The sequence below is a fragment of the Globicephala melas genome, chromosome 20, assembly GCF_963455315.2.
Source record: "Globicephala melas chromosome 20, mGloMel1.2, whole genome shotgun sequence".
Lineage (NCBI taxonomy): Eukaryota > Metazoa > Chordata > Mammalia > Artiodactyla > Delphinidae > Globicephala > Globicephala melas.
In genome coordinates, this window is record NC_083333.1 from 31,737,779 (window position 1) to 31,761,743 (window position 23,965).

The following is a 23,965-nucleotide window of genomic DNA, read 5'->3' on the forward strand; positions in this document are numbered from 1 at the left end:
CTTTTGTCAGAGCTGAGTGAGGGACCCCCTCTCTCGACAGAACCCAATGGAATCGCATTTTCTCCATTGCGCTCTTTGTGGAGCATGTGCTCCTGGGGACCGAGAGCTATATTCCCGAGCTGTGCAAGCTGGTGACAGAGTATGTCTTCTTGCTGAACAAGGTGAGCGCGAAGGCTTGGCCTGTCAAACACTGGTCTGCCTCTTTGTAAGACAAAGAACAATTGAAATGTGACCTGACTTTTACCATCTTGGTGGTATATCCCCTTTCTGCTCTGAGAGTTTTATGTGAGTTATATTTCATCACATAGGCCATTAAAATTTTGGTGTTTAATATTTCAATATTTACCCTCTCCTGAGTGTTAAGTCAGGGTGTGTCATTTAGGGTTCCTTGCAGGAAAAGGAACTATTCATGCAGCAAGTACACTTGGGAAACCTTTGGGAGGACTGAAGGTGGGCTCCAGCCAGGCCTCCAGTGGCCCCAGACCAGACCAGCAGCCTGGCCCGCGGAGGGAGCTGCTTCCCACGGCCACGGTCAGGAAGACGGGGGTGTAGGAGAATGCTGCTGGGCCTGTGGACTTCCAAACACAGTGCTGTCGGTGGGACCAAGGGGTCAGGAAGCCCATGTCTCTGTCCCTCTACACCCTTTATAAAGTTGGTGACACACAGGATAGTACTCTGTAGAAAAAGTGACTGTCCTTTCAGCATCAGTGGCCACTCAGGGAAGACAGTGTCTGCCCGCTGGGAACCTCACACAAGCACTGCCAGCAGCTTTGCTGTACAGCCTTTGAAATGTCCTTTTGTGACTGGCTTATTTCACTAAGCATCATGTTCTCAAGGTTTATCCACATTGTAGCAGGTGTCAGAATTTCCTTCCTTTTTAAAGCTGAATAAGATTCCACTGTATGGATAGAGCACATTCTGTTTATCCATCCGTCTGTTAATGGACATTTGGGTTGTTTCCACCTTTTGGTGATTGTAAATAATGCTGCTCTGAACCTGGGTGTACAAGTATCTGTTTGAGTCACTACTTTTAATTTTTGGGGGTGTGTACTTAAGAGTGGAATTGCTGACTCATATGGTAATTCTGTGTTTGACATTTTACCGTACTGTTTTCCACAGTTGCCACACCATTTTACTTCCCCACCAGCAATGCCCCAGGGCTCCAATTTCTCCACATCCCTGCCAACACTTGTTATTTTCCATTTTTTTTAATAATAGCCCTCCTAATGGGTATGAAGTGATATCTCATTGTGGTTTTTGATTTGTATTTCCCTAATGACTAGTGATGTTGAGCATTTTTTCATGTGCTTATTGCCTATTTGTATATCTTCTTTGGAAAATGTCTATTCAAGTCCTTTGGCCTTTTTTCAATCTTTTTTCAATCTTTTGATTAACAGATCAAATTTAGCAGGGTATTAAAAACTAATATCATTGCCAAGTAAGATTAATCCTGGGAATTCAAGGATAGCTCAAAATCATAAAATCGATGTGTCATCAGTTATGTAACAAATTAAAAGAAAAACTCCAAACGATTATTTCCAAAGGTGCAGATAAAGCATTTGATAAAATTTATAATTTGGTACAAAGATACTCTTGTCAAATTAGGAATAGAAAGGAACTCTCCTTCAGCGGATAATGCCCAAGGGGTATACCTAATAGAAAAACATCTATAGCAAACATTATACCTAACCAGAAAATTCCCTAAGCACACCCATTAAACTCACTATCTTATATCATTAAAGATGTGCATTTCCTAAAAAACAGTGTTTCCACTTCTAAATATATATCCTAGAGAATTTTCCCATTTGTACTCAGACACATGGAAGAATGTTGGGTGCAGAAATGTTTGTAAGTGCAGGAAATTGGGAACATTCTAAATGTCCATTAATGGGAAAACAGGTGACCGGTATCAACAAGTACCATACAGCAGTTAACATGAATGATCTGAACCTACTTGTATCAACAAAAAAAGCAAGTTGCAGAAGCTTAGGTACAGTGTGATGCCCCTGATAGAAAGTTTACAACATTCAAAGCAACAAGATTTTTATGCATGCATCCAAGTCTAGTGGAAGTGGGAATTTAGGAATGTGATTCTCTGGGGCTGGGTGGGGGGTGGGGGATGGAAATATGATCAGAAAAGGATACACTTGAAGCTGCACCTGTAATATTTTGTTTCTTTAGAAACTGATAAAGCACATATTCAAAAAAAAATGCTATGATTACTTAAAGTTTGGTGGATACGCAGGTGGTCATTATATTATCTTTTATAGCTTGAAATATCTCATAACGGGAGGAGGGGGATAGACCTTAAAAGAAAAAAAGGAAGAGGGGAAAAATCAGAAGCCGAGAATATCAACCTTCTCCCCAAAGCAGCATAGTCACAAAGGGCATTCAAAGTTAAAGAAACTGCTAAATTAAAAAAAAAAAAAAAAAAAAAAAAGCCTTGCACTGCAGACACCAGAGCCCTAACTGCCCAGCTTCACCAGCAGCAGAGGGGATGTTGTGTTTTGTTGCCTTTGTTGCCCGGCTGACTCCTGCCCTTCCTCACTGCTAATTAGCTTCCCTCCTCCTCCCGCTGCCTTTCTCCTTCAGTGCCTTCAAGAGGACTCTGACATCAAGACTCACAGGCCTTTCGTCGCAGTGATGACCACTCTTTGTAAATGTAAGGACCAGGTCAGCAAGAGCCTCACCAGGTGAGATCTTGGGTTTGGGATCTGCAAGGGAGAGAATTCAGAACCTTTTGTATTTTTTGCTTCTCATGGCCAGCTTCTCTGCTTCAGAATTGGTCACCCTTCTTGGCTTCTAGGTTTGGGGTGAAGCCGTGCCCCATCTGCCTGGGAGATGCACAGGATCCTGTCTGCCTGCCCTGTGACCATGTATTCTGCCAGCGCTGCGTCAAAGTTCACCTCACCCAAGGGCAGATGGGATGCCCCTATTGTTTAACTGACTTGCCAGACAGCTTCTCTCCTTCTGTTTCCCAGGAGCACCGGTAAAACACCCTTTCTCTTGAGAAAGCTTCCTCTTTTTTCTTCCTTTTTTGCAAATACAGTATTCAGAAATATAATTATTAATCTTAGAAAGCCTGACAGAGAAGTGTTCTAAGAAAGACAACTAACTACTTATGTACCTTTATAAACACCTGGTGTCTGAAAATTATCCTCTCCTCAAGACATACATGTATACAGATTAGGGAGATAGAAAAATTAGAGGAAATAAACCAGAAATTCGTAAACTAAATGAAGCCATCACAAGAGACCCGAAGAATTTAGATGCAACTGGTTTGTCCTCTTGATATGTAAATTCCATCCATGTTCTATGTCCTGAGGATAAAGCTAGCTCTTATCTGGCTAAGTGCCTTTCAGGGCAGTAGTTAAAATTAGCCTAAGTGGTTGGTTTTCCTTCCCGTTTTCCTCCATTCTGATGCCTCCTGAAAGCGGAGCACAAGGCAAGCCCAGTGGATGGGATCTTTGAGAAGCTCTTGGGATATGAAGGCTATTGCTAGATGGCCCAAATGATCAAAGTATTTCTCAAAAGAGCCAAGTGTATGTACTGTCTGCAGTTTTGGAGATTGGTTCTAATCAATGTAAGGAGATACTTGCATCTTTTAATTAAAAAAAAAAATGCTGTCCAAATCCCAAAGCACTCTGTAGGGAGGGATTCTGGAACACATTCTATAAGCCTTTTGACCGTGGTTTTCAACGATTCCTAAGGGAGGTCATCAAGAAACATGCTCGCTTCCGGCAGATGTGCAATAGTTTCTTTGTGGACCTAGTTTCTACCATGTGCTTCAAAGACAATTCTCCACCTCAGAAGGATGTGGTCAATGTTCTGCTGTCTTTACTCTTTGTAGAGAAGGAGCTCTTTCGAGAGGCTTCCCAAAGTGAGTGGATTTCTTCCTATAGACTTAAAAATTCAGTTCTTCATCTCACTCTTTATGTCTGATGTGAACGATGATCTACCTTTCTCCTTCTGGTTTAAGGACGCCGTGAACACACAAAATCTCTTTCTCCTTTTGATGACGTTGTGGATAAGACCCCTGTCATCCGCTCAGTGGTACTGAAACTGCTTTTGAAGTACAGGTGAGAGCACCACGAACGTGGAGTTGCCTCTAGCACGCCTTGACTTTTTATTCTCCTCGTGGCTTTTTCTTTGCTGCCAAGCATTCTTTGCAGAACCTGTAGCTAGTTCATGATTTGGGGAAGCTTTTTCAGCAAGAGACCCCCTTGTTCCTTTATCTGTATGGGTTGTGTCCTTGACATATTCACATACTGGCTATGAGTTCAGCATGCCTACAAGCACGTGGTTAGGAAGAAGACAGATTTGGGGGAAGGGTGCAAGGTGTTGTAACACGTGCGGGAAGTCGGGAGTCAAGAATCTGCGGTTCTCATCTCAATTCCACAGCTGCAAAGTTTTGTGGTCTTTTGGATGATAAGTTAGACTCTCCCCTCACCCTGCTTGCCCTTGATGTTGTCTAAGTTTTGCTTCAGCTCTTAAGTTTCTCTGATTCTATAAATGGACAGAGAAGTCCATATGGTGCTTCAGCTCAATGGTCTTGTCAAATTATGCTATTTTAGAAAATTCTTAGGAAGCTGATCTGTAGGGGGCTTCCCTGGTGGCACAGTGGTTAAGAGTCCGCCTGCCAATGCAGGGGACACGGGTTCAAGCCCTGGTCCGGGAAGATCCCACATGCTGCAGAGCAGCTAAGCCCGTGCACCACAACTACTTGAGCCTGTGCTCTAGAGCCCGCGAGCCACAACCACTGAGCCCACGTGCCACAACTACTGAAGCCCGTGTGCCTAGAGCCCGTGCTCCACAACAAAAGAAGCCACTGCAATGAGAAGCCTGCGCACCGCAACAAAGAGTAGCCCCTGCTTGCCACAACTAGAGAAAGCCCATGCACAGCAACAGAGACCCAACACAGCCAAAAATGAAAGAAAGAAAGAGAGAGAGAGAGAAAGAAAGCTGATCTGTATTTAGAGGTTCTTTTGGAAGATACTCAGTATCCCTAGCCTGTGTTCTGACTTGATAGAGTACACCTTGAGGTGATGGCAAAATCAAGATGCTGTAAGAAAAGTTCCAATAGAAACAACTGTTTCTAACTTAAATGTCTGAAAGGTGACTCAGGATGGAGATTAGATTTACATTTAAGCATGGATCTGCTGCAGCCTTGTCCACGGGCATTTTATTTTGCTTCTATTTTTTCCCCCCGTTATTTGTGAAATAGTTTTTTCAAACAGGATTCCTGGAGGATTTTCAAATAAAATACTCTTAAAATACATTTTCTTACAGAACTAGTATCTTACTGTACCTGAAAATGGCTTTTAAGGCATACATGGAAAGAGTTGACTTGAGATGTGAGAAGAGCCTCTTTTGATATTCTGTGATTTTTATTAATTTTGGTAAATGTGTGAAATCTGTATTCATTTGAATCTCTTTGCTTAGAGAAAGGGAACAGTATCATCAACATGCATACCTCTTGACATATAGTGTAGACACATTAACATGAGTACAAACAATGCTTAAAGGTAAACACTTTGTTTTGAAATATTTAGAGAGTAAAGTTTACAGAACTGATTTTGAAATAAAAATCTTGAGACATAAAACACAATTTAAAAATCTGCATTGTCATTCCCTGGGTTGAGAAATACTTGTGTCGTTGCTTTTGTGATTCGAGTATTTTCATGTATTAAGAATCAGTCAGGGGCTTCCCTGGTGGTGCAGTGGTTAAGAATCCGCCTGCCAGTGCAGGGGGCATGGGTTCGATCCCTGGTCAGGGAAGATCCCACATGCCACGGAGCAACTAAGCCCGTGTGCAATAACTACTGAGCCTGGGCTCTAGAGCCTGCGAGCCACAACTACTGAGCCCACGCACCTAGAGCCCGTGCTCCGCAACAAGAGAAGCCCCTGCAATGAGAAGCCCGCTCACCGCAACTGGAGAAAGCCCGTGTGCAGCAATGAAGACCCAACGCAGCCAAAAAGAAAAAAAAATCACTCAGACTAGACTTAGACATACTTTGTGGAAATGTAGGCATCCATTCTTTAGGCAGACCTGTGTGGGGGACAACATTGATGAGACTGCAAATAACACTAAGATATTATCTGGCTTTTTCAACATGTTGATATTTGCACTGATGTTACTAAAGTAATGAAGGGTGAATGTGGTAGCATCTTAGCATGAGGAAAACCCCGGTATTGGCCATTGTTTCCGTCACCACCAACCACGTATAGTTTTTTAAAATGCCAATTTCACTTAATGTCCTTGACGAAGCTATAAAAAGTCTTAATTTTACTAAATCTCCACCTTCGAGGATATGACTTTTTAATATTCTGTTGAAATGAGAGATACACACAAAGCACTCCGGCTGCACACCAAGGTACAGGATTATCTCAAGGAAAATCACTCATGCGGTTTTTGAGTTACATGCTAACTTGGCTGCTTTTTTTGTGGAATACCACTTGTACTTGAAAGAATGACTGACAAACAACACTTATTCAGACTTGGGCATTTGGCAGGTGTTTTCTTGAAACCAAGGGATGTGAGCCTGTCACATCAAGGAAGAGAACTGATGGTTTTGTTGCTAATGATAAAATTCAAGCTTTTAAGCAAATATTAAAATTTTGGCGGGAATTCCCTGGTTGCCCAGTGGTTAGGGCTCCACGCTTTCATTGCCAAGGGCCTGGGTTCAATCCCTGGTTGGGGAACTAAGATCCTGCAAGCCATGCAGTGTGGCCAAAAAAAAAATACATTTTTTAAAAATTAAAATAAAAATTTGGAAAACCTGTATCCTCCACCGGGAGCCTATCAGCTTTCTAATACTTACAGACCTTTTGATGATAATGAATGTGAGGTTTTTTAAAATATATCATAAAATTAAAATGTGTCAACATTTGCCAGATCTGCACAGCTCAGTGGACCGGTATTTTTGAAGTGACTGATGCTTGATGTCAGAGAATTTTGCATTGATCAAAAAGAAATCCATTTGAAGTGCAAGGCAGACCATTTGATTTTAATGTAATTGACTATGAAACGTGCATTGATAGGGTTTCAGATTGCACATTGCAACTAACCTTTAGAAATTATCATTTATCAAGTTTTGGTGTAGTGTCAAAGGAGAATATTCACAGTTACCTGAAAAGGCTACTAAAATATTTCTCCCTTTTCCAGCTACATAATGTGTGAGACCAGATTTTTCCTCATATAACTCAATATAGTGCAACCAATTAGAAGCAGAAGCAGATTTGAGAATCCAGTGAACTTCTGTTAAGCCAGGTGTTAAAGAGATTTGCAGGAATGAAAAACAGTACCCCTCTTCTTACTAATGAATTTTTGTTTTGGAAAAACTTTTTAAAAATATTATTTATGTTAATATGTAATGAGTTTCGTATGGTTATTTTTAATGAATTGATAAATATTTTCAATTTTTTTCAGTTTTAATTTCGAATACTGTAAATATCAGTAGATGTAATCCACAGAAACAAAAGCTCTCTGGGGTTCTCAATAATTTTTAAGTCTGTAAAGGAGTCTTGGAGCCAAAAAGTTTGAGAACAGCTAGTCTAAAATAGGGAATTTTATATTCCTCCAAGTTGGTGCTAGAATATTTTTCATAAAATCGTGTTACAAACTATACATACACATGTATGTATGTGTATATATATATATAATTATACAGGGAGGGGGGGATGGGTAACAGGCAAATAGATACATACATACATACCTTTTTTCTTTCTTTTTTGGCAAAATGAGTTTCCAGACCTGAACTAACCAGGTATAATATTTCTCCTTCCAAAGCTTCCGTGACGTGAAGGATTATATTCAGGCTTATTTGTCCCAGTTGGAAAAGAAACCGTTCCTGGCTGAAGATAAAGCTGAATTGTATGTGCTCTTTAGCAGCTGCCTGGAGGTAAGCTGATTATCACCTCCCTGCATTTCTTTTTCAAACTCTCCAAACCATGTGGTTTATGTGATGGAATAGTGTTTTTCTGAAAATTTACAGAATATAAATTAGGTGGTAACATTAACAGATGCTCTGCTCCATGCAGGGGAAAAAAAGTTTCAAAAACGTTGCTTCTGCCCTCAGCAGTTGTATATATTGGCATTTATGCGCACGTGCATGAGGGGGAAAAAAGAAGCATAGAAGAATATGCCACCAGAGTTGTCTCCAGGTGGTGAGATTGTGAATACTTTTAATTTTTATTCTCTTCATATTTTTGTTACTTCCAAAAATCTTACAATGCATATGAAAAAATAATATTAGATAATAAAATCTTTCATCATAGCTTTTCTTTTTCCCCTCCTTCTTGCCCCTAAAATAAAAAGGGATATTAGTTTTCCATGATTCAAAAAATGTACACGCAAACCCACAACACTATTCTTTATCCTTCCTGCATTCTCCACGACCAGACTGTGGAAATTTCGAAGGTGGGAGACTCGCAAATAAAAAAGAATAATATCCTTTCTTTCTGGTTCTATGTTCCCTAGGATTCAATACATGAGAAGAATAATACTTTCTTCATGAGGGATGAATCGAAATACCTAAGAGAGGAAGGCCAGTTCCTTAAGACGTACCGACCAGTGGGATGCAGCCAAGAGCCCGCTGGCGAGGCCTCGGTGGAGTACCTGCAGGAGATGGCCCGCATCCGCCTCTGTCTTGACAAGGCTTCTGAGATCCTCTCTGAGCTTCAGGACGGCTCAGGCAGGTCTTCTTCCCAAACTTTCTTGACCACAGGCCGGGAGCCCCCATGATCTAGAAATTCAGGAAGTGTGGGAAGCTGGTTCTTGGAGTAATACTGGTCTGTACCATGTCCCCTTTCTTCTAGATTAGTTCTTTCACTGTGAATTCCTAAAGGGGAGGCCCCAGAGCTCTTACTAGCCTCTGTTCCAGACAGTTAACTAACAAGTACCCTCAGCCATCACTCAGCCTTTCTCGTTGGCTCTGCAGAGATGGCGGAGGAGAAGCGTCGCTACCTGCGGCAGGTGGAGCACTTCTGTGCCCGGGTCCAGAATGACTGGTACCGAGTATACCTGGTGAGGAAGCTCACTAGCCAGCAGGGGATGGAGTTTGTGCAGAGCCTCTCCAGACAGGGCCATCCGGCCCACTGGGTGTTTCCCAGGGGAGTCATTGCACAGCAGGTAAGAAGGGTGTTCCCAGCAGCCCCTGTGCTGTCTCAGCTCCGCTGCCCGCCCCCCAACCCCAGGAGCGGGGCTGCTGCTTCTCCATTCCTCCCTGACCTTCTCCCACACCCATCACGGAAAATGCGTGCATCTGTTCTGGTCTTCTCCTCTGTCTCTGTGCTTCAGTTGATTGACCCAGCTCGTGATCACATTTAGACTGCCTGCCTAGGGGAAAGATATGTGTGTGCGTGCGTGTGTATGTGTGATGTGTTTGTCACCTACCTGCACAGCATATGTAGATATCACTTCTGATAGAGTTTGACACAGGGAAAGCAAAAGAATGATTCTGTGGCTTTGGCTTTTAGCAGATTGAAAGTCATTCAGCCAGGGATTTCCCTGGTGATGCAGTGGTGAGGACTCCATGCTCCCAATGCAGGGGGCCCGGATTCGATCCCTAGTCAGGGAACTAGATCCTACATGCATGCCGCAACTGAGAGTCTGCATGCCGCAACTAAGAATCTGCATGCCACAGCTAAGACCCGTCACAACCAGATAAATAAATAAATATTTTTTTAAAAAATCCTTCAGCTTTCAGAATAAGCCCTTTTTATCCTTGGCAGGTGAGATAGGAAAGGACTAAGGATGACAGAGTTGCAGCCATTTTGGCCTCAGGGCTGCTCAGTGGTCCTTTCCTAGTGCTCAGAAATAAATGAATTTTTACTGTCCTGGAGTTACAAAAATAGCACTAAAGATCCTGGCTTTTTGTTTGCTCCCAACTGGAGCTTAGGGCTAACGTATTGAAGTCCTTTGGTGCTCTACTCTGAGTGCAGAAGGAAAGCAGCCACAAGATCACCTCCCCCAGATTTTCACCCACTCCTTGCTCTTCATCTATTGAGGAGGTGCTTCCCAAACAGCAGTGGGATGTCATGCCTCAGTCTGGACCCGGAAACTGGGTTCAGCTGCCTTTAAACCTCTTATGATTGCCTGGTCCCTTTACCTATCAAGAAGCTTCTTTCCTAAGCATTCCTCACACTGTCCCCACCATGATTAACCCCTGTGTTCCTGGGGTTGCAGAAGGATCATACAGGCCAGATGGATCAGTATCTGGTGCATGGGGACAGCTACAAGGCTCTCCGCGATGCACTGGGCAAAGCCATTCTGGAGTGCGAGCCCCTGGCCATTGAGACTGCTCTGGAGGTATGTTGGACTGGGAGACTGCTCTGCGTACACAGCGGCCCCTCAGAGCCTAAGTCTTGTCTTGTTGGTGTCAAATGATGCAGCGAAAGAGGCCCCACAGGGTGACATGCTGCATCAGAAGTCTTATGCTCACGGCCTCACGGGCTCGCCTGGCAAACAGGGGAGCATCAGTGGTTGATTTGGGGTGGTGGGTTTGCACGAGGCCACCGGCACCTCCTTTCTGATTCATTTATGTCCATTACTTCCTTTGAGACCCTGCTAAAAAGTCACTTCCTCCAAGATTCTTCTGCTCTGACAAGTGATGGCACAGGAAGCAAAACCTGTGTCTGTGTAGCCTCATAATTCCCATAGAGGCGTATGCATGTGTTTATTTTAATAGATACAGGGTTTTTAGAATCTAATCTTTCAATTGTTCTGGTCATGTTTCCTTTTTGAGTCCTTGTTTACCCTGGCATTTTGCTGGGAAAAGAGGAAATAAGTATCTTATCTCTGCTCAGGAAAAGTTTCTAGGACCAGTGAAGTAGTCAGAAAGAGAACAGGTGGTGATCTCTGTTACTTCTGTTGTAAGCTATCTGATAAATATGCATTGAGTTTAATATGAGAATGTTTATGAACAGTTGTTTTTCCAGAAGATGGTCCTTGAGGTGCAGGGTCCCAGGCGCCCAGGGTCTTGGGAAAGGCTCCCTCAACCTCTCCAAGGCTTAAGGGCTGATCTCATTTCATATTCATATACGAATCACATGGGATTCTGGCCCTGAGCTAGATTTTTTAAAGTCTCACTTGATATCCTTGCTTTTTCAGGCCTGCAGGAGCCCCACAACTCAGCAGGCTGCCCACCTAATGTTAGCACTTTTTAGAGAGGTCACGACTTTGTACAGATCGCACAGTGCAAACCTCCATCCTAAGCCACAGGTGAGTATCAGCCTTCAGGGCTGTGTTCATAGTCTCATAATTTGGATGGACTTTTTGAATAGAGGTAAAAGTTACAAAGACCAGTTATGCCCCCAGTTTTTAAAATTCTAGGATTGGGGTTTCCAGCCTTCTTATGTGGAGCAATTACTTTCTGTTTCATCCAAAGCTTTTAGAGTAACAGTTAAAACACAGTCAAGAACATAAGATAATGTTTTCCAAAATTATGAAAACTAGTGCTTGGGTATGTGGTTTCTGTGTTTGTAGAGGAGAATTCTCTTCTCCAGATAATTTCCCTTCAAACAGCAACCATTTAGCCATTCTAACATTGATTTTTTTTAAAAAAGTCAAAGTTATTTTAATGCAAAAAACTTTATCTATTTATTTATTTATTTTTGGCTGCCCCACTCACCTTGCGGGGATCTTAGTTCCCCAATCAGGGATTGAACCTGCGCCCTCAGCAGTGAAAGCATGAAGTTCTAACCACTGGACCACCAGGGAATTCCCCTTAACCTTGATATCTGATAGGTATTTGCAATCAAAAATGTATGAGTGACATAAGAGCAAACCTTTGGTTTTCTCTCACTATTCACATGATACTCTGCTTTGTTGTATTTTCATTTCTTTCCTGTCAGCAATGTGAGGCTATGAAGAAATTCATTGAGGAAAGAAAGACCTTGTCTCCTGATATGAGACGTTTTGCAATATCCCTTGTGAACAATGAACTACCCCTGCTGAGGACGGGCCCTGGGGACAACAGCCTTGAAGGGACAGTAATAGAAATGGCTATTCATGTTGTAACCATCCTTCTCTGTGGACAAAGCAAAGTCTTGGAACCCCTAAAGAATTTGGCCTTCTCCCCAGAACTCATGGCGGTAAGATTGGGATATGATTGCATCTGCGTTCACAGGAAAAACTTTACAGACCCAGCCGGTACCTCAGAAACTGTTGAACCTGTTTATCTTCTAGATTCTCCATCTGCCTCTGTCTCACTTGACCCTTTAGTCCACAATGATGGTGAAAAACTTGCCTTGCCCTTTGTTATCTCACAGGGAGCTGTTCTGTGTTCTTCATAGAGAGTTTTTTAGGTCAAGAAGAAAGAAAATCAAGGTCACATTCTTACTTGAGACCTCTTGCTGATCAGTGACAGCCCGTCGATATGCTCACTTAGCTAAAGCCAGCCCTGCTCTTTTGACTTTTCAGAATGCCTTTCTTCCAACGATGCCTGAAGACTTGCTTGCTCAAGCTAGGAAGTGGATGGGTCTGGAAGGAGTCCACTGGTACAGTAAGTGTTGGCCTGAGGTGGAATCCCACTCCTGAGCTTTGAAGAGCATCCTAAAACCACATGAGACATTGTTATAGAATTGGGGTCCACGGGTTTGTCCCTGAAGGTCCTTATGCGCCTACCTCCTTCTGCCGTGGTTGCCTTTGCAGAACATGAACAGCTTGCAGGAACTGGTACCCTGCTGACTGTGGATGAGCCAGATTATTTTTTTCTTAGTCACAGGGAGAGGGTCTTTTAGGGTGCACTTCTGTTCCCTGGAATATGCCCTTTGGGGAGAAGGGGGTGCTGGGAACCACATGAGAGGCTCAGTCAAGGGCCAGCTCACAATACAGCCACGTTTTTGACCCAAAGATAGTTCTTTTAGAAATATAGAACTGAAGGAGAAAATAATATAACCCATGACTTTATGTAAATTTTGCTGTTGCCTTGAGTAGATGATCTTTTAAAACTAGTTTTAAAAGTTGTTATAAAACCTGCTCATAGCAAAAGGAAAAAATCAAAGAGAGTGAATAGGAGGGTATAAAATACTATCCACCCTGCCTCCAAAAGTAAACCCTGGTATGAACCTGTAATCTAGTTTCTCTTTGCTTTGTGAAATTAAACACAGACATTATTTTTCAGTGATACCGGTTGAGCTCCTGGTATGTGTCAAATATCTAATGAGTTCTAATATCTAGCAAAGTTCAAGATTTCTGGTAATGTGCTTGGGAAATCAGGTCCACGTCAGCATTTGGTTAGACCAGAGAGGAGGGAGTTAGCTTTCCCTTTTAACCGTGGGTCATTAGGTGAAACCTCATCAGCCAACATGTGTCTTGTTCTTTTAACAGCATGTCCCAATGGTCACGCGTGCTCTGTAGGCGAGGTGAGTCTTGGTATTCAGGGTGGGGTTTGGGGGGTTCAAAATGTGTGTTCCTCCAGGTCTGAGGAGGGGAGCTGTGGAGGAGGAGGATGGATAATGAGGGTCTGGACCTTTTGGGAGAACATAGACTCATTTTGCCGGCTATTCTAGGTATTACGACTAAACATCCAAATGGTACTAAGGTTTTCCAGCCAGGGTTTCTCAGTCTCAGCCCTGTGGACATAACGCCTTATTGTGGGGCTGGCCTGGGCATTGTTGGAGGTTTAGGAGCATTCCTGGCTTCAACTCACCAGATGGCAGTAGTATCCCATCTCACACAGTGTGACAAACAAAACTGCCTCCGTACATTGCCAAATGTCCCTTGAAAGACAAAACTACAGGACAGGAACCACTGCTGGCCATCCTTCCTGGCCACTGCATCACAAGATCAGTGACACGGGTCTTTATGTGACAACAAAGTGTTGACTAGACCGTAGGCTGGATTACTGTCCCAGGGAGGAGATAGGGTCTAGATACCAAAGGATAGGAAAATGAGACACACATCTTGTAAGCCCGTTGGGGGAAGATCTGTGTATTGTTCATCTCTGAATCCCAAAGCATCAACCAGGGCCCTTCATAGTGTCATCCATCCTTGCTCAGAACAGGCTATTGAATTGAAACAGACAAATGTTATTTAATAAATAAATAAGCGACCTGGAGGATAAACCTGATATATGCATTTTACTTTATCTTTCTGAGCTTCTCACTTACTTGTCTGTGAAACAGGATTAAAATAGGTTCTTCCTGAAACTGCTCCTGAAATTCTGTGGTCTGGGAACCTGAGACTGGTTTGGTTTGTGATAGACTGTTATTCAGTGTATGTAGTAGCACACAATCTGATTTTGAAAAATGAGCCTTTGGAAGTAGTGAATCATATGGTTACATTTTTTTTAGATAAAAAAGTCCAAATGGCGTTAGGGAAATCAGTTTGGAAGCTGCTATAGTATTCCTGGTGTTAGATAGTGAAGCGGTAAGGCCAGTGTGATAGGTGGGGGAATGAATGGAAAACAGTGATGAATATGAGAAAGGAGGATTGAGTTTTATATATTTGTCTATAAAGTGACTATTTAGGAATAAAACTTAAATTGTCTCTATTTTTTAAAAGTCTATATTTGCCCACATACAACATAGTTGGCATGGAGTGCCTGCCCTGTCTCCCAGGGCTCCTGTAGCCCCACCTGACACACACATATGCTAAAGGAAGCAATCGTAGTGGCGTCCGCTACCTCCTGTGGTAAGTATGTGCTCATTTGCACGATGGCATTTGTCCAAACTGAGCCGGGGTCTCATTTGTGTTCATCCTAGTGTGGCTTGCCGATGGAACAGAGCTTTTGTATTGACTGTGGTGTTCCAGTTGGAGGGATTAATCACAAACCAAAGGATGGATTTCATGTTATCGAGTATGTGAGATTTTATCTCCTTTCTAAGTAGTCAAACCATGGGCTTTGGGACTGTTTCTGTTCCAGCTGATAAATCAATACTAAATATAGTATCAATTACTATTGTACATTTGGACCTGGGTCTTGTTGATATCAACGCCAAGGTCCCTGTGGTCATTCAGTAGTGAGGCATTTGATCTGTTATTGGCTAACTGGGCTCTTAATGCAAAGCAGACCACGCGTTAATACTTATTAATACTTGTTAATTCAGATGTCTTCCATCTGAATCTTGGGCACAACCCCTGTAGAAATTGCTTGACATAAACAGGTGACCAATTTCAGAGGCACATTTAAGTCTGTCACTTATAAACTCTCTTAGCTTACTCTTTTTTTTCCCAGAAAAATAGAGGAGACATAGTCAATCTTATCAAATACTTCAGAATCCAGCTAAAAATCTGATCTCATAATCCCACACTTGCTCATGAGATGAGTATGGTTATACATGCTCCCTTAATAGGAGGTGTGACCTCTCTACGTTCATCATATATTCTAGCTCTTTTAGTGCTGTTGCAGTTTAAAATATGCTAATCTGTTATCTCCATAAACTATCAGAATGTCTTAGAATCTTCAGTAGCTTTGCAACTGAATGTACCCATCACACTATACCTCCCATCTGGGTGTGATGCCAAATCCTTTGCCAGACCTTGGATCCCAGTTTTTGATTTGGGAAAAGGAGAACAGTGTGTACATATTCCCAGGGTAATGTCAGCCGTTCCAAACTCTTACTGTCCTTTGCCCGCCTGCTCCCCCGATCCCCCACAATGATTCAGTGGAAGAAGCGGGTCCAGACCTCCATCCTGACACATGGCCCCAGGACTAGCACAAACAGCCATTTTTTTATGCTTTCAAAACTTTTTTTTTTTTTTTTTTGGCTGTGTTGGGTCTTCGTTGCTGCACGCGGACTTTCTCTAATTGTGGCGAGCGGGGGCTACTCTTTTTTTTTTTTTTTTTTTTTTGCGGGACGCGGGCCTCTCACTGTTGTGGCCTCTCCCGTTGCGGAGCACAGGCTCCGGACGCGCAGGCTCAGCGGCCACGGCACACGGGCACAGCCGCTCCGCGGCATGTGGGATCCTCCCGGACCAGGGCACGAACCCGTGTCCCCTGCATCGGCAGGCGGACTCTCAACCACTGCGCCACCAGGGAAGCCCCCTTGCGGGGGCTACTCTTCGTTGCGGTGTGCGGGCTTCTCATTGCGGTGGCTTCTCTTGTTGTGGAGCACGGGCTCCAGGTGCGCGGGCTTCAGTAGTTGTGATGCGCGGGCTCAGTATTTGTGACGCACAGGCTTAGTTGCTCCGTGGCATGTGGGATCTTCCCAGACCAGGGATTGAACCCGTGTACCCTGCATTGGCAGGCGGATTCTTAACCACTGCACCACCAGGGAAGTTCTTCAAAGTTATTATTATTTTTTAATTGAAGTATAGTTGATGTACAATATTATATAAGTTATAGGTGTACAATCTAGTGATTCACAATTTTAAAGGTTATACTCCATTTATAGTTATTATAAAATATTGGCTATCTTCTCTGTATTGTACAATATATCCTTGTAGCTTATTTCATACATAATAGTTTGTACCTCTTGACGCCCTACCATTATACTGCCCCTCCTCCCTTCCCTCTCCCCACTGGCAACCACTAGTTTCACAAACAGCCACTTTACACTGTTGTGGGCTTTTAGTCAGCCAGAAAGGTCAGTCTATAAAGAAGAAGACTCTTAGGACAGTGGTCTAGGACTTCTCTGGTGTTCCAGTGGTTAAGATGCCATGTTTCCACTGCAGGGGGCATGGGTTCAATCCCTTGTCAGGGAAGTTCCACATGCTGCATGGTGTGGCCCCCCGCAGAAAAAAAAAAATCTTCTAATATAGGAAAGTAGTCTAGGCTTAGTAGAATATGTAATTTAACATTGTTTTCTTCAAAACTCTGAACCTGGTCTCCAGGTTCTAAGAATGGGAAGTGTGCCCCCAGAGCTGAGAAGAAATGGTGATCTTCAGCCTTCACCCTGTCTTCTCTTGTCCTTTCCAGAAACAAGATGGACAGAACTCAGACTGGCCACGTGCTGGGAAACCCACCACTGAGAGGCGAGGCCATGGTATCTGACCGAGAGCTGTCCCCAGTGGTCTTCCTTCTCATCCGGCTACTCACTCATTTGGCTATGCTTTGGGGAGCCACCCAAAGTCCCCAGGTAGAGCATTGTACTGCCCAACCATGTGTTTAGTTTCTACAGTAATTTTTTTCACGGTGAATCCTTTTGTCTAAAAAGTCCTAGCCAGTTCTTGGGAAGGCCCTGCAGGGTCCTGCTTGGTTTCATTGTGACTAACCCCTTTCCCGCTCCAGAGTTCTCTGATTTTGCCCCTTGAAACACAAGACTACTTCCTAGGTTTGAATGCTGTGAGGTTCGTGTGTTGTGCCCTTACTGACATCAGAGGCAGAAACTATTTAGGAAGTATGGGGAAGATCTGAGTGGCAGAGTGCTTGGGTGAGGGAAAAGAGATTAATGAATTGGTCCACTCCTTCCTTTCAGAGAGTATGAATGTACTGCTTCTCTGATAACTAAGTATCCTTAGCTAGGATACTTGGTAGAAATAAGTAACTGTTTTCTTACTCCTCTTTGAAGGTCCAATCTGTGGTTCTAGGTGTTCTCATTCATTAGAATATTATTGGCAATAGTAACACACAAGGAATGCTTTACAATATAAAACAAATCTTATTAGCTTACATTTATTAGTGCATGTAGGTCCAGATGAAACATGTTGAAGCCTGGTATGAATTCTTTTTTTTTTTCCATAGAAGGCATAAGGTTTATTCTAAAAGTAACTTGTTGAAAGTTTAAAAAAGGAAATAATTGTAAAAGATAACCAGCAGGGTGATATTAATATGACCTCAAGCTAACTGTGTATGATACCAATTCTTTACTTTGACAATTAGATGGATATCGAACATTAGAATTAAAACACTTAATATGAAAATACTTTATTTTTTATTTATTTATTTTTAAATTTTTATTTATTTATTTATTTTTGGCTGTGTTGGGTCTTCGTCACTGCACAAGGGCTTTCTCTAGTTGCGGCGAGTGGGGGCTACTCTCCGTTGTGGTGCGCGGGCTTGTCATTGCGGTGGCTTCTCTTGTTGCGGAGCACGGGCTCTAGGCACGTGGACTTCAGTAGTTGTGGTGCGTGGGCTCACTAGTTGTGGCTCACGGGCTCTAGAGTGCAGGCTCGGTAGTTGTGGTGCACGGGCTTAGTTGCTCCGCGGCATATGGGATCTTCCCAGACCAGGGCTCGAACCTGTGTCCCCTGCATTGGCAGGTAGATTCTTATCCACTCCGCCACTGGGGAAGCCCTGAAAATATTTTAGAAAGTTTAATTAAAATCAAAATTGAAATAAAAAATTTAGCATTATTTAAACTATTTTGGTCTGAATTTTTAATTGTCATTCTTATAATTTGTACTTTGACTTTTAAATTTTAATAAACATTTAAAATGTTTAATAAATTATTTAAAATAGTTGAAAAAATAAAAAGTTCTAGCCACTTCTTGTGGATTTCAAATACGTCATTGTCACCTAATGCAAAACATAATATAAAATTCACATATCCTAATTTTTCTCACTGTGGTCTATGGTGGTAAGGGGGAACTACTTGTCAGATTATGTAAAATCAATTTTTAATGAACGGCTCTATGTCTCCGGTCCACACCTGGGAATGGAGAGGCTAAAATAACCATGATTTTACCTGTCTTTGCTGCAGCTCTGGGGAAGAAAGAGAGCAGGCTGCATTTCCTCTAAGTTAATTAACCACGATAGCAAAAAGTTCAGGCTTTGAAAATTCTTTACTTCACATTGAGGATATGGAAGGCACTTGTTTTCAGACTGCAGTCATTTCTGCTCCTGAGCCGTCTCTCGCCACTGCTGTTTGAATCACACTGACATCCCTCCTAGAGACTCTCCTCTGGCTCGGGGCTGGTTCTTCACCCCTCCTGACCTCTCCTGAACTTGCCATCTCCTCCACAAACAAGATCTGGCTTGACATTTTGTCCCCTTGCCCCCACAGGCTTTCATGAACATCATTAAGCCTCCGGTGAGGGATCCAAAAGGGTTTCTGCTGCAGCATATCCAGAGAGACCTGGAGCAGTTAATGAAGATGCTGGGGAGGAGTGCAGATGAGACCGCCAGCGTGGTGCATCTTGTCCTCAGCCACCTCCTCAGAGAGCACGGCCACAGTGAGGAGCCGGGCATGGGGCCGAGGGGCGTGGGGCACGGCCAGCAGAGGAAGCAGCGCACTCGTCCGGACCCCAGAGCGAGAGGAAGGGGAAGCAGGAAGACATGCACCTTCCAGAGAGTGGCGGAGGGGAGAGCCTTTCCATTGATCCCCTGCTGAGTGTGCTCTGAGTGTTAAATGCCAGTGTACTGGGGAGGCTTAAGTTTCAAAAGTCAGCCTCCGTTGTAGTTTACCCACTGTATAGGGAACATATTGTTGTCATCCCAAACAAGTGATGTGTGTTAAAGAAACATCACCATCAGAGAGACTAATGTTTGATAAGCGCTTGGAGCTTGGTCTTTTTGTACATCTGTCCTGTTTTGCGGGGGCAGCATCTGCTTTTCCTAAAAAATACTGCCGTTGTGGGCTGACTTAATATATGTCCGTGTCCATAGTTTGTTACATGAAAAAGCAGGCTGTCTATTATGTTCGCTAAGCTAATTTTTCTATTTTAAAATTTAAAATCCACACAGAAAGAAAAGGTCTGTAAGACAAGTTAGTAAGAGGGTTATCTCTGAGTGGTGGAATTAAGAACAGTTTTGTTTTCTTTTTGCTTATCTGCAAAAACCTTTTAAAATTACCACTGTAATGACAATGTTATTTAAAATAATAACAATAGCAATAAAATGTTCTGCTACTTTACAAGAAAATCCATTCCCACTTCAGGAGCTTTTTTGCCAGAAGCCAACATCAGTATATATTTTCCATTTAGCAAAACTTCATTTTATTTTAAGCCTCTCATTCTAGTGCAATTTCAAACTAGGTAAGCTCACCCAGTATCATACTGACAAAGTGATCAAATTCTGGAAGCATGCCAACAGTTTCCACAGGACTCTGCATCACGCGGGCATCCACAGGGTCCCGCCTCCATTCTCAAGCCCAGGTGGCAGCAGCTGAGGCAGCTGGTGCTACCACTGGCCACCATTATTTTGCCCGTGGGCTTCTGATTTAAAGTACTGTCCTTTCAGTAATTTTGTTCAGAATGGTTTTAAGATGATAATTATGTGGGTTAGAGTTTTTAGAGTTCTAAGTTTCTTCATGAAGATCATGAGGTTGGTGGTAGCAGCAGGAACCATTTTTAAATGCTGAGATTAATTTAGGAAGATATACCCGCCCCCAACCCCAAAAGGAGCATTATTTCAATTTAACATTTATTTAGTGTTTATGCAGACTGCTTTTGTTTCTTGGTAACAGACACATTTTTCTTTGTAGGGTCTTTAAATTTTGACGCAGAATTGTCAACCAGAGAAAAGAGGAACAGCTGGGAAAAGCTTGTTGAGACTATTATTCTGCCGGAACTAAAGGTAAGTGATGCAGAGCTACAGGGCTACTTTGGGAAAGTATGGGAGCGTGTTTCCTGGGCCTCTACTGAGTGCTCGGTCTGTTGCCCCTTCTGAAAGTGTCCCTTATTGAAGCCCTAGGCTAAGCCCCAGATTTAGGTTTCTCTATCCGGTCACCCCACCCTCCTGTTGCCCCCACCCCATCCTATCCCCTCCCAAGGCTGGTCAGTGTGTCAGGTTGAGGAATTACTGGGAGTTCAGAAAGTGCAGGCAGTAGTTGTCTCTCCGTTACTTTTTACAGCAGAATGTGAGAGCAAGAGGCAGAGAAATAAACCCTGTCAGGTAAGAATGTTACTGAGAGTAACTAGGCCGGTCAGGAAATAGAAGTCATCAAGTAAAATAATGGTAATAAAATAAAGGTCTCTGAGGAATTCCCTGGCAGTGGTTCCAGTGGTTAAGACCTTGCCTTCCACTGCAGGGGGCACAGGTTTGATCCCTGGTCGGGGAACTAAGATCCCACATGCTGTGTGGCAAGATCAATAAATAAATGAATGAATGAATGAATGAATGAATTAAATATAGGTCTCTGAGACTTGTTCTGTTTGGGAAGATAAAAACCTACAAATAAGGATCACATAAATTATAATAAAAGATGGCAAATATGAATATTTGATTACGGGCTAAAACGAGGAGGGCGGGTCTCTGAATCTGCCCACTGGTAAGGTCACTAGGTGTCCAGCCTGTCTGCAGTAGCATCTCATTTCCAGATCCCATGTCGCTTCCTTACCTAGCATCTAGATAAAACCCTCCTGGCGGTGAACACTCGGATCAGCCAAGATGAGCGCATCAGCTCCAATCCTGTGGCCAAAATCGTGTACGGTGATCCAGTGGCCTTCCTGCCCCACCTGCCCCAGAATAGCGTGGTTCACTGCTCTAAGATGTGGAGCTGCAGGAAAAGGATCACCATTGAGAACCTCCAGCACATTGTGGAGCAGAAGAATGGCAAAGAAACAGTGCCCGTCCTTTGGAAGTTCCTACAGAAGGTGAGGCTGCCTCTCCGTGAATGCTGCCTACATGTCCCTTGGAGACGTGAAGGCCCCACTCTCATTTAGTCTGATTAGTCCTGAGGATGGGACAGCCATCAGACTACTTTGATTTTTGAATAGAATGTCTCTGGCAGAAGACTCAGGGATAGAGCAGAGATCTCTCGACACATCAATCTATATGAGTTGTTTGAAACATAAAGTCACAGGTGAAATATGTACACGAGCTGGAATGAGCAGGTATCTGTAAAGAACTTGAGGGCCAGCAGGGTGTCTCCCAATCACTCAGCAAGAAAGAATACAATGAAAATGTTTCCTTTGTCTTTTCATCTTCACCCCTGCCCCCAGTGCCTGGAGCAGTTAGTCACCAATGAGTGTCTGTTGAATAAAATAACTCGAGTTAAGAATGCACAGCCAAAATCAAACAAACAAAGAATCTTCCCTGTTCCCGAACCATTCGGAGTGAGGGTGGTGGTGGGATTGTGGGGAGGAGAGCAGTAAAGTGTGTGTCATATCTTTTAGAACCAGAATTACACACGGTTCCTAACTTTAATCCATTTGAACTTTTATTCTCTACAATAGATTTTTCTAATCATTTCCCTGCATGGACCAATATATGCAGTCTAGGAAGAAGTAAGATGACTCAGAAATTTCTGTGGGTCAGTTAATGAAAATGAATTCCCAGTGGGAAGGCCATTGTGTTAATACTGTGATCTGTCACTGATATGCACAGGTCCATTAAACTGAAGAAGCTTAGGTCCTAGGTCTTCAGAACAACACCGGAATAGCGCCAAGCCTCATTGCCTAAAAGCTTGGTCTCAGCAGCTCCTCGCCACACCTAGCCCATCTCATGGCCTCAAGAGGCTGCTTTCTTTCATCAGCTTCTGGCAAACGCATTTGATGTGTCGGCCCTACGGGTTTGTTCCCCAACCTCTAGAGGGTAGAAGAACACCGGCCAACACGTTGTAAGCAGTCACTAGGTACTTGCTGAAAGAATGGTGTGGCCTGTTCCCCATTCTCAAGTATCATTATGTGTCATCATGTAAAATGGCACATTGGCCAGATTAAACTACAAATACACATCCTGAGCCAGCCTTGAAGTCTGTTTCCCCAGTACATTAAAAAGTGTTCTTGGCGGTCTTCCCTTCTCTAGGAAGCAGAACTGAGACTGGTGAAATTCTTGCCTGAGATTCTGGCCCTGCAAAGGAATCTAGTGAAACGATTCCAGAATGTTTCAGAAGTTGAATACAGATCCATCAAAAGTTTCATTAGCAGTCACAATTCAGGTAGGTCTCTGCTCTCATAGGGGATCAGGACGATCCCTGTTGTGGTTCAAAAGGATCAGTCCAACTCGGAGACTCCAGTTCAGGGCTAACGTGTGCTCTGTACCCTAAGCTTGTAGCATAAGGCAGTAGGTGCTGTGAATCCCTGGGACACATTAGAGGCTTTTGCCGTAACAGACAGACACCTCCCTCTCTGGTTCCTCAAACTCAGCTTTAGTTTAAACAGCATTTAGAACGTGTTGGTGATGGCATGAAGGTAGGGGTCAAAGAGCAAGTAAGTCTGTTGGTTTGACCTAGACGGGGTAGGTGTTATCTTGGAGTTCTAACAAGTGTTTTGTTTGACAGATGGGCTGAAGCAGTTATCCCAGAACAGAATCATTATCTTTCTGTCGACGTGGAACAAGCTGAGGCGATCGCTGGAGACCAATGGTAAAGTGTCAAATCCCCTTTAACACTAAACATTATAGGAGCACCTCTCTGAAGGCCCTTTCTCTCCAGCCTAACTCTTCTTGTTCCACGTCTGCACAGTGCCATGCTGTGTGCATCTAATGCTGGATCTGAGGACTCTTGGTGGGGTGTCTGAGATGAGTACATAACATACCAGGAAGAGCAAACCCTCAGTCCTCTTGAGTCTATAAATACGGTATCAAAAAGGAGTTGAGAACATTTGAAACTTATCAGCACATAAAATAGAGATGGGAAGCAAAAGCACGCCTGGTTCCCAGCTCTGTTCTGTTCTGTTGAGGTGGCTTCTGCGTTGCTCCCACTCCCACCGTGGTGGGCTCCCAGTCCTGATGCTGTGAAAGAAACAGCAGGGAGGTGACTGCCCCTCTGTCATTTAAAGGTGAGATCAAGCTACCTAAAGACTACTGCAGCTGCAACCTTGATCTGGACACTGACTTTGAAGTCATCCTGCCACGCCGCCAGGGCCGGGGCCTCTGCTCCACTGCCTTAGTCAGCTACTTGATTAACTTGCACAACGAAATTGTCTACGCAGTAGACAAGTTCTCCAAGGAAGACAACAGGTGAGCGTGCAGGCCCGCAGCAGGGGACGCCCTTTCAGCCCAGGAAGTCGTTTCTGAGGCGGCACAAGCAGGGAAGCAGGGTCCCCAGGCGTGGGGACAGCGAGCCAGGCTTCAGGTCCTTCTCGAACAGATACCCTTCGGCCACCCTCACAAGTGTCACAGATTTGCATGTCCCTTCATCTGCACAGCCCATGGCAACATCAGACAGGAGCTGACTCCATATCACCAGGCCATGACTG

General features: G+C 43.6%; 1 protein-coding gene across 1 annotated transcript in view; it reads left to right on the forward strand.

The window, feature by feature from the left end:
- The window catches only part of RNF213 (ring finger protein 213), an 87,293-nt gene that overhangs the window by 56,797 nt on the left and 6,531 nt on the right, over positions 1-23,965 (forward strand). The window contains exons 40-61 of the mRNA XM_060291226.2: positions 41-161; positions 2,593-2,693; positions 2,807-2,989; positions 3,711-3,880; positions 3,980-4,079; positions 7,790-7,901; positions 8,480-8,693; positions 8,940-9,139; positions 10,187-10,309; positions 11,111-11,221; positions 11,854-12,093; positions 12,422-12,503; positions 13,331-13,365; positions 14,707-14,801; positions 16,863-17,022; positions 18,889-19,057; positions 19,253-19,267; positions 20,308-20,399; positions 21,167-21,418; positions 22,572-22,704; positions 23,047-23,130; positions 23,546-23,726. Of these exons, the coding sequence (XP_060147209.2) occupies positions 41-161; positions 2,593-2,693; positions 2,807-2,989; positions 3,711-3,880; positions 3,980-4,079; positions 7,790-7,901; positions 8,480-8,693; positions 8,940-9,139; positions 10,187-10,309; positions 11,111-11,221; positions 11,854-12,093; positions 12,422-12,503; positions 13,331-13,365; positions 14,707-14,801; positions 16,863-17,022; positions 18,889-19,057; positions 19,253-19,267; positions 20,308-20,399; positions 21,167-21,418; positions 22,572-22,704; positions 23,047-23,130; positions 23,546-23,726 (2,973 nt within the window). The remainder of the gene's footprint in view (positions 1-40; positions 162-2,592; positions 2,694-2,806; positions 2,990-3,710; positions 3,881-3,979; positions 4,080-7,789; positions 7,902-8,479; positions 8,694-8,939; positions 9,140-10,186; positions 10,310-11,110; positions 11,222-11,853; positions 12,094-12,421; positions 12,504-13,330; positions 13,366-14,706; positions 14,802-16,862; positions 17,023-18,888; positions 19,058-19,252; positions 19,268-20,307; positions 20,400-21,166; positions 21,419-22,571; positions 22,705-23,046; positions 23,131-23,545; positions 23,727-23,965) is intronic.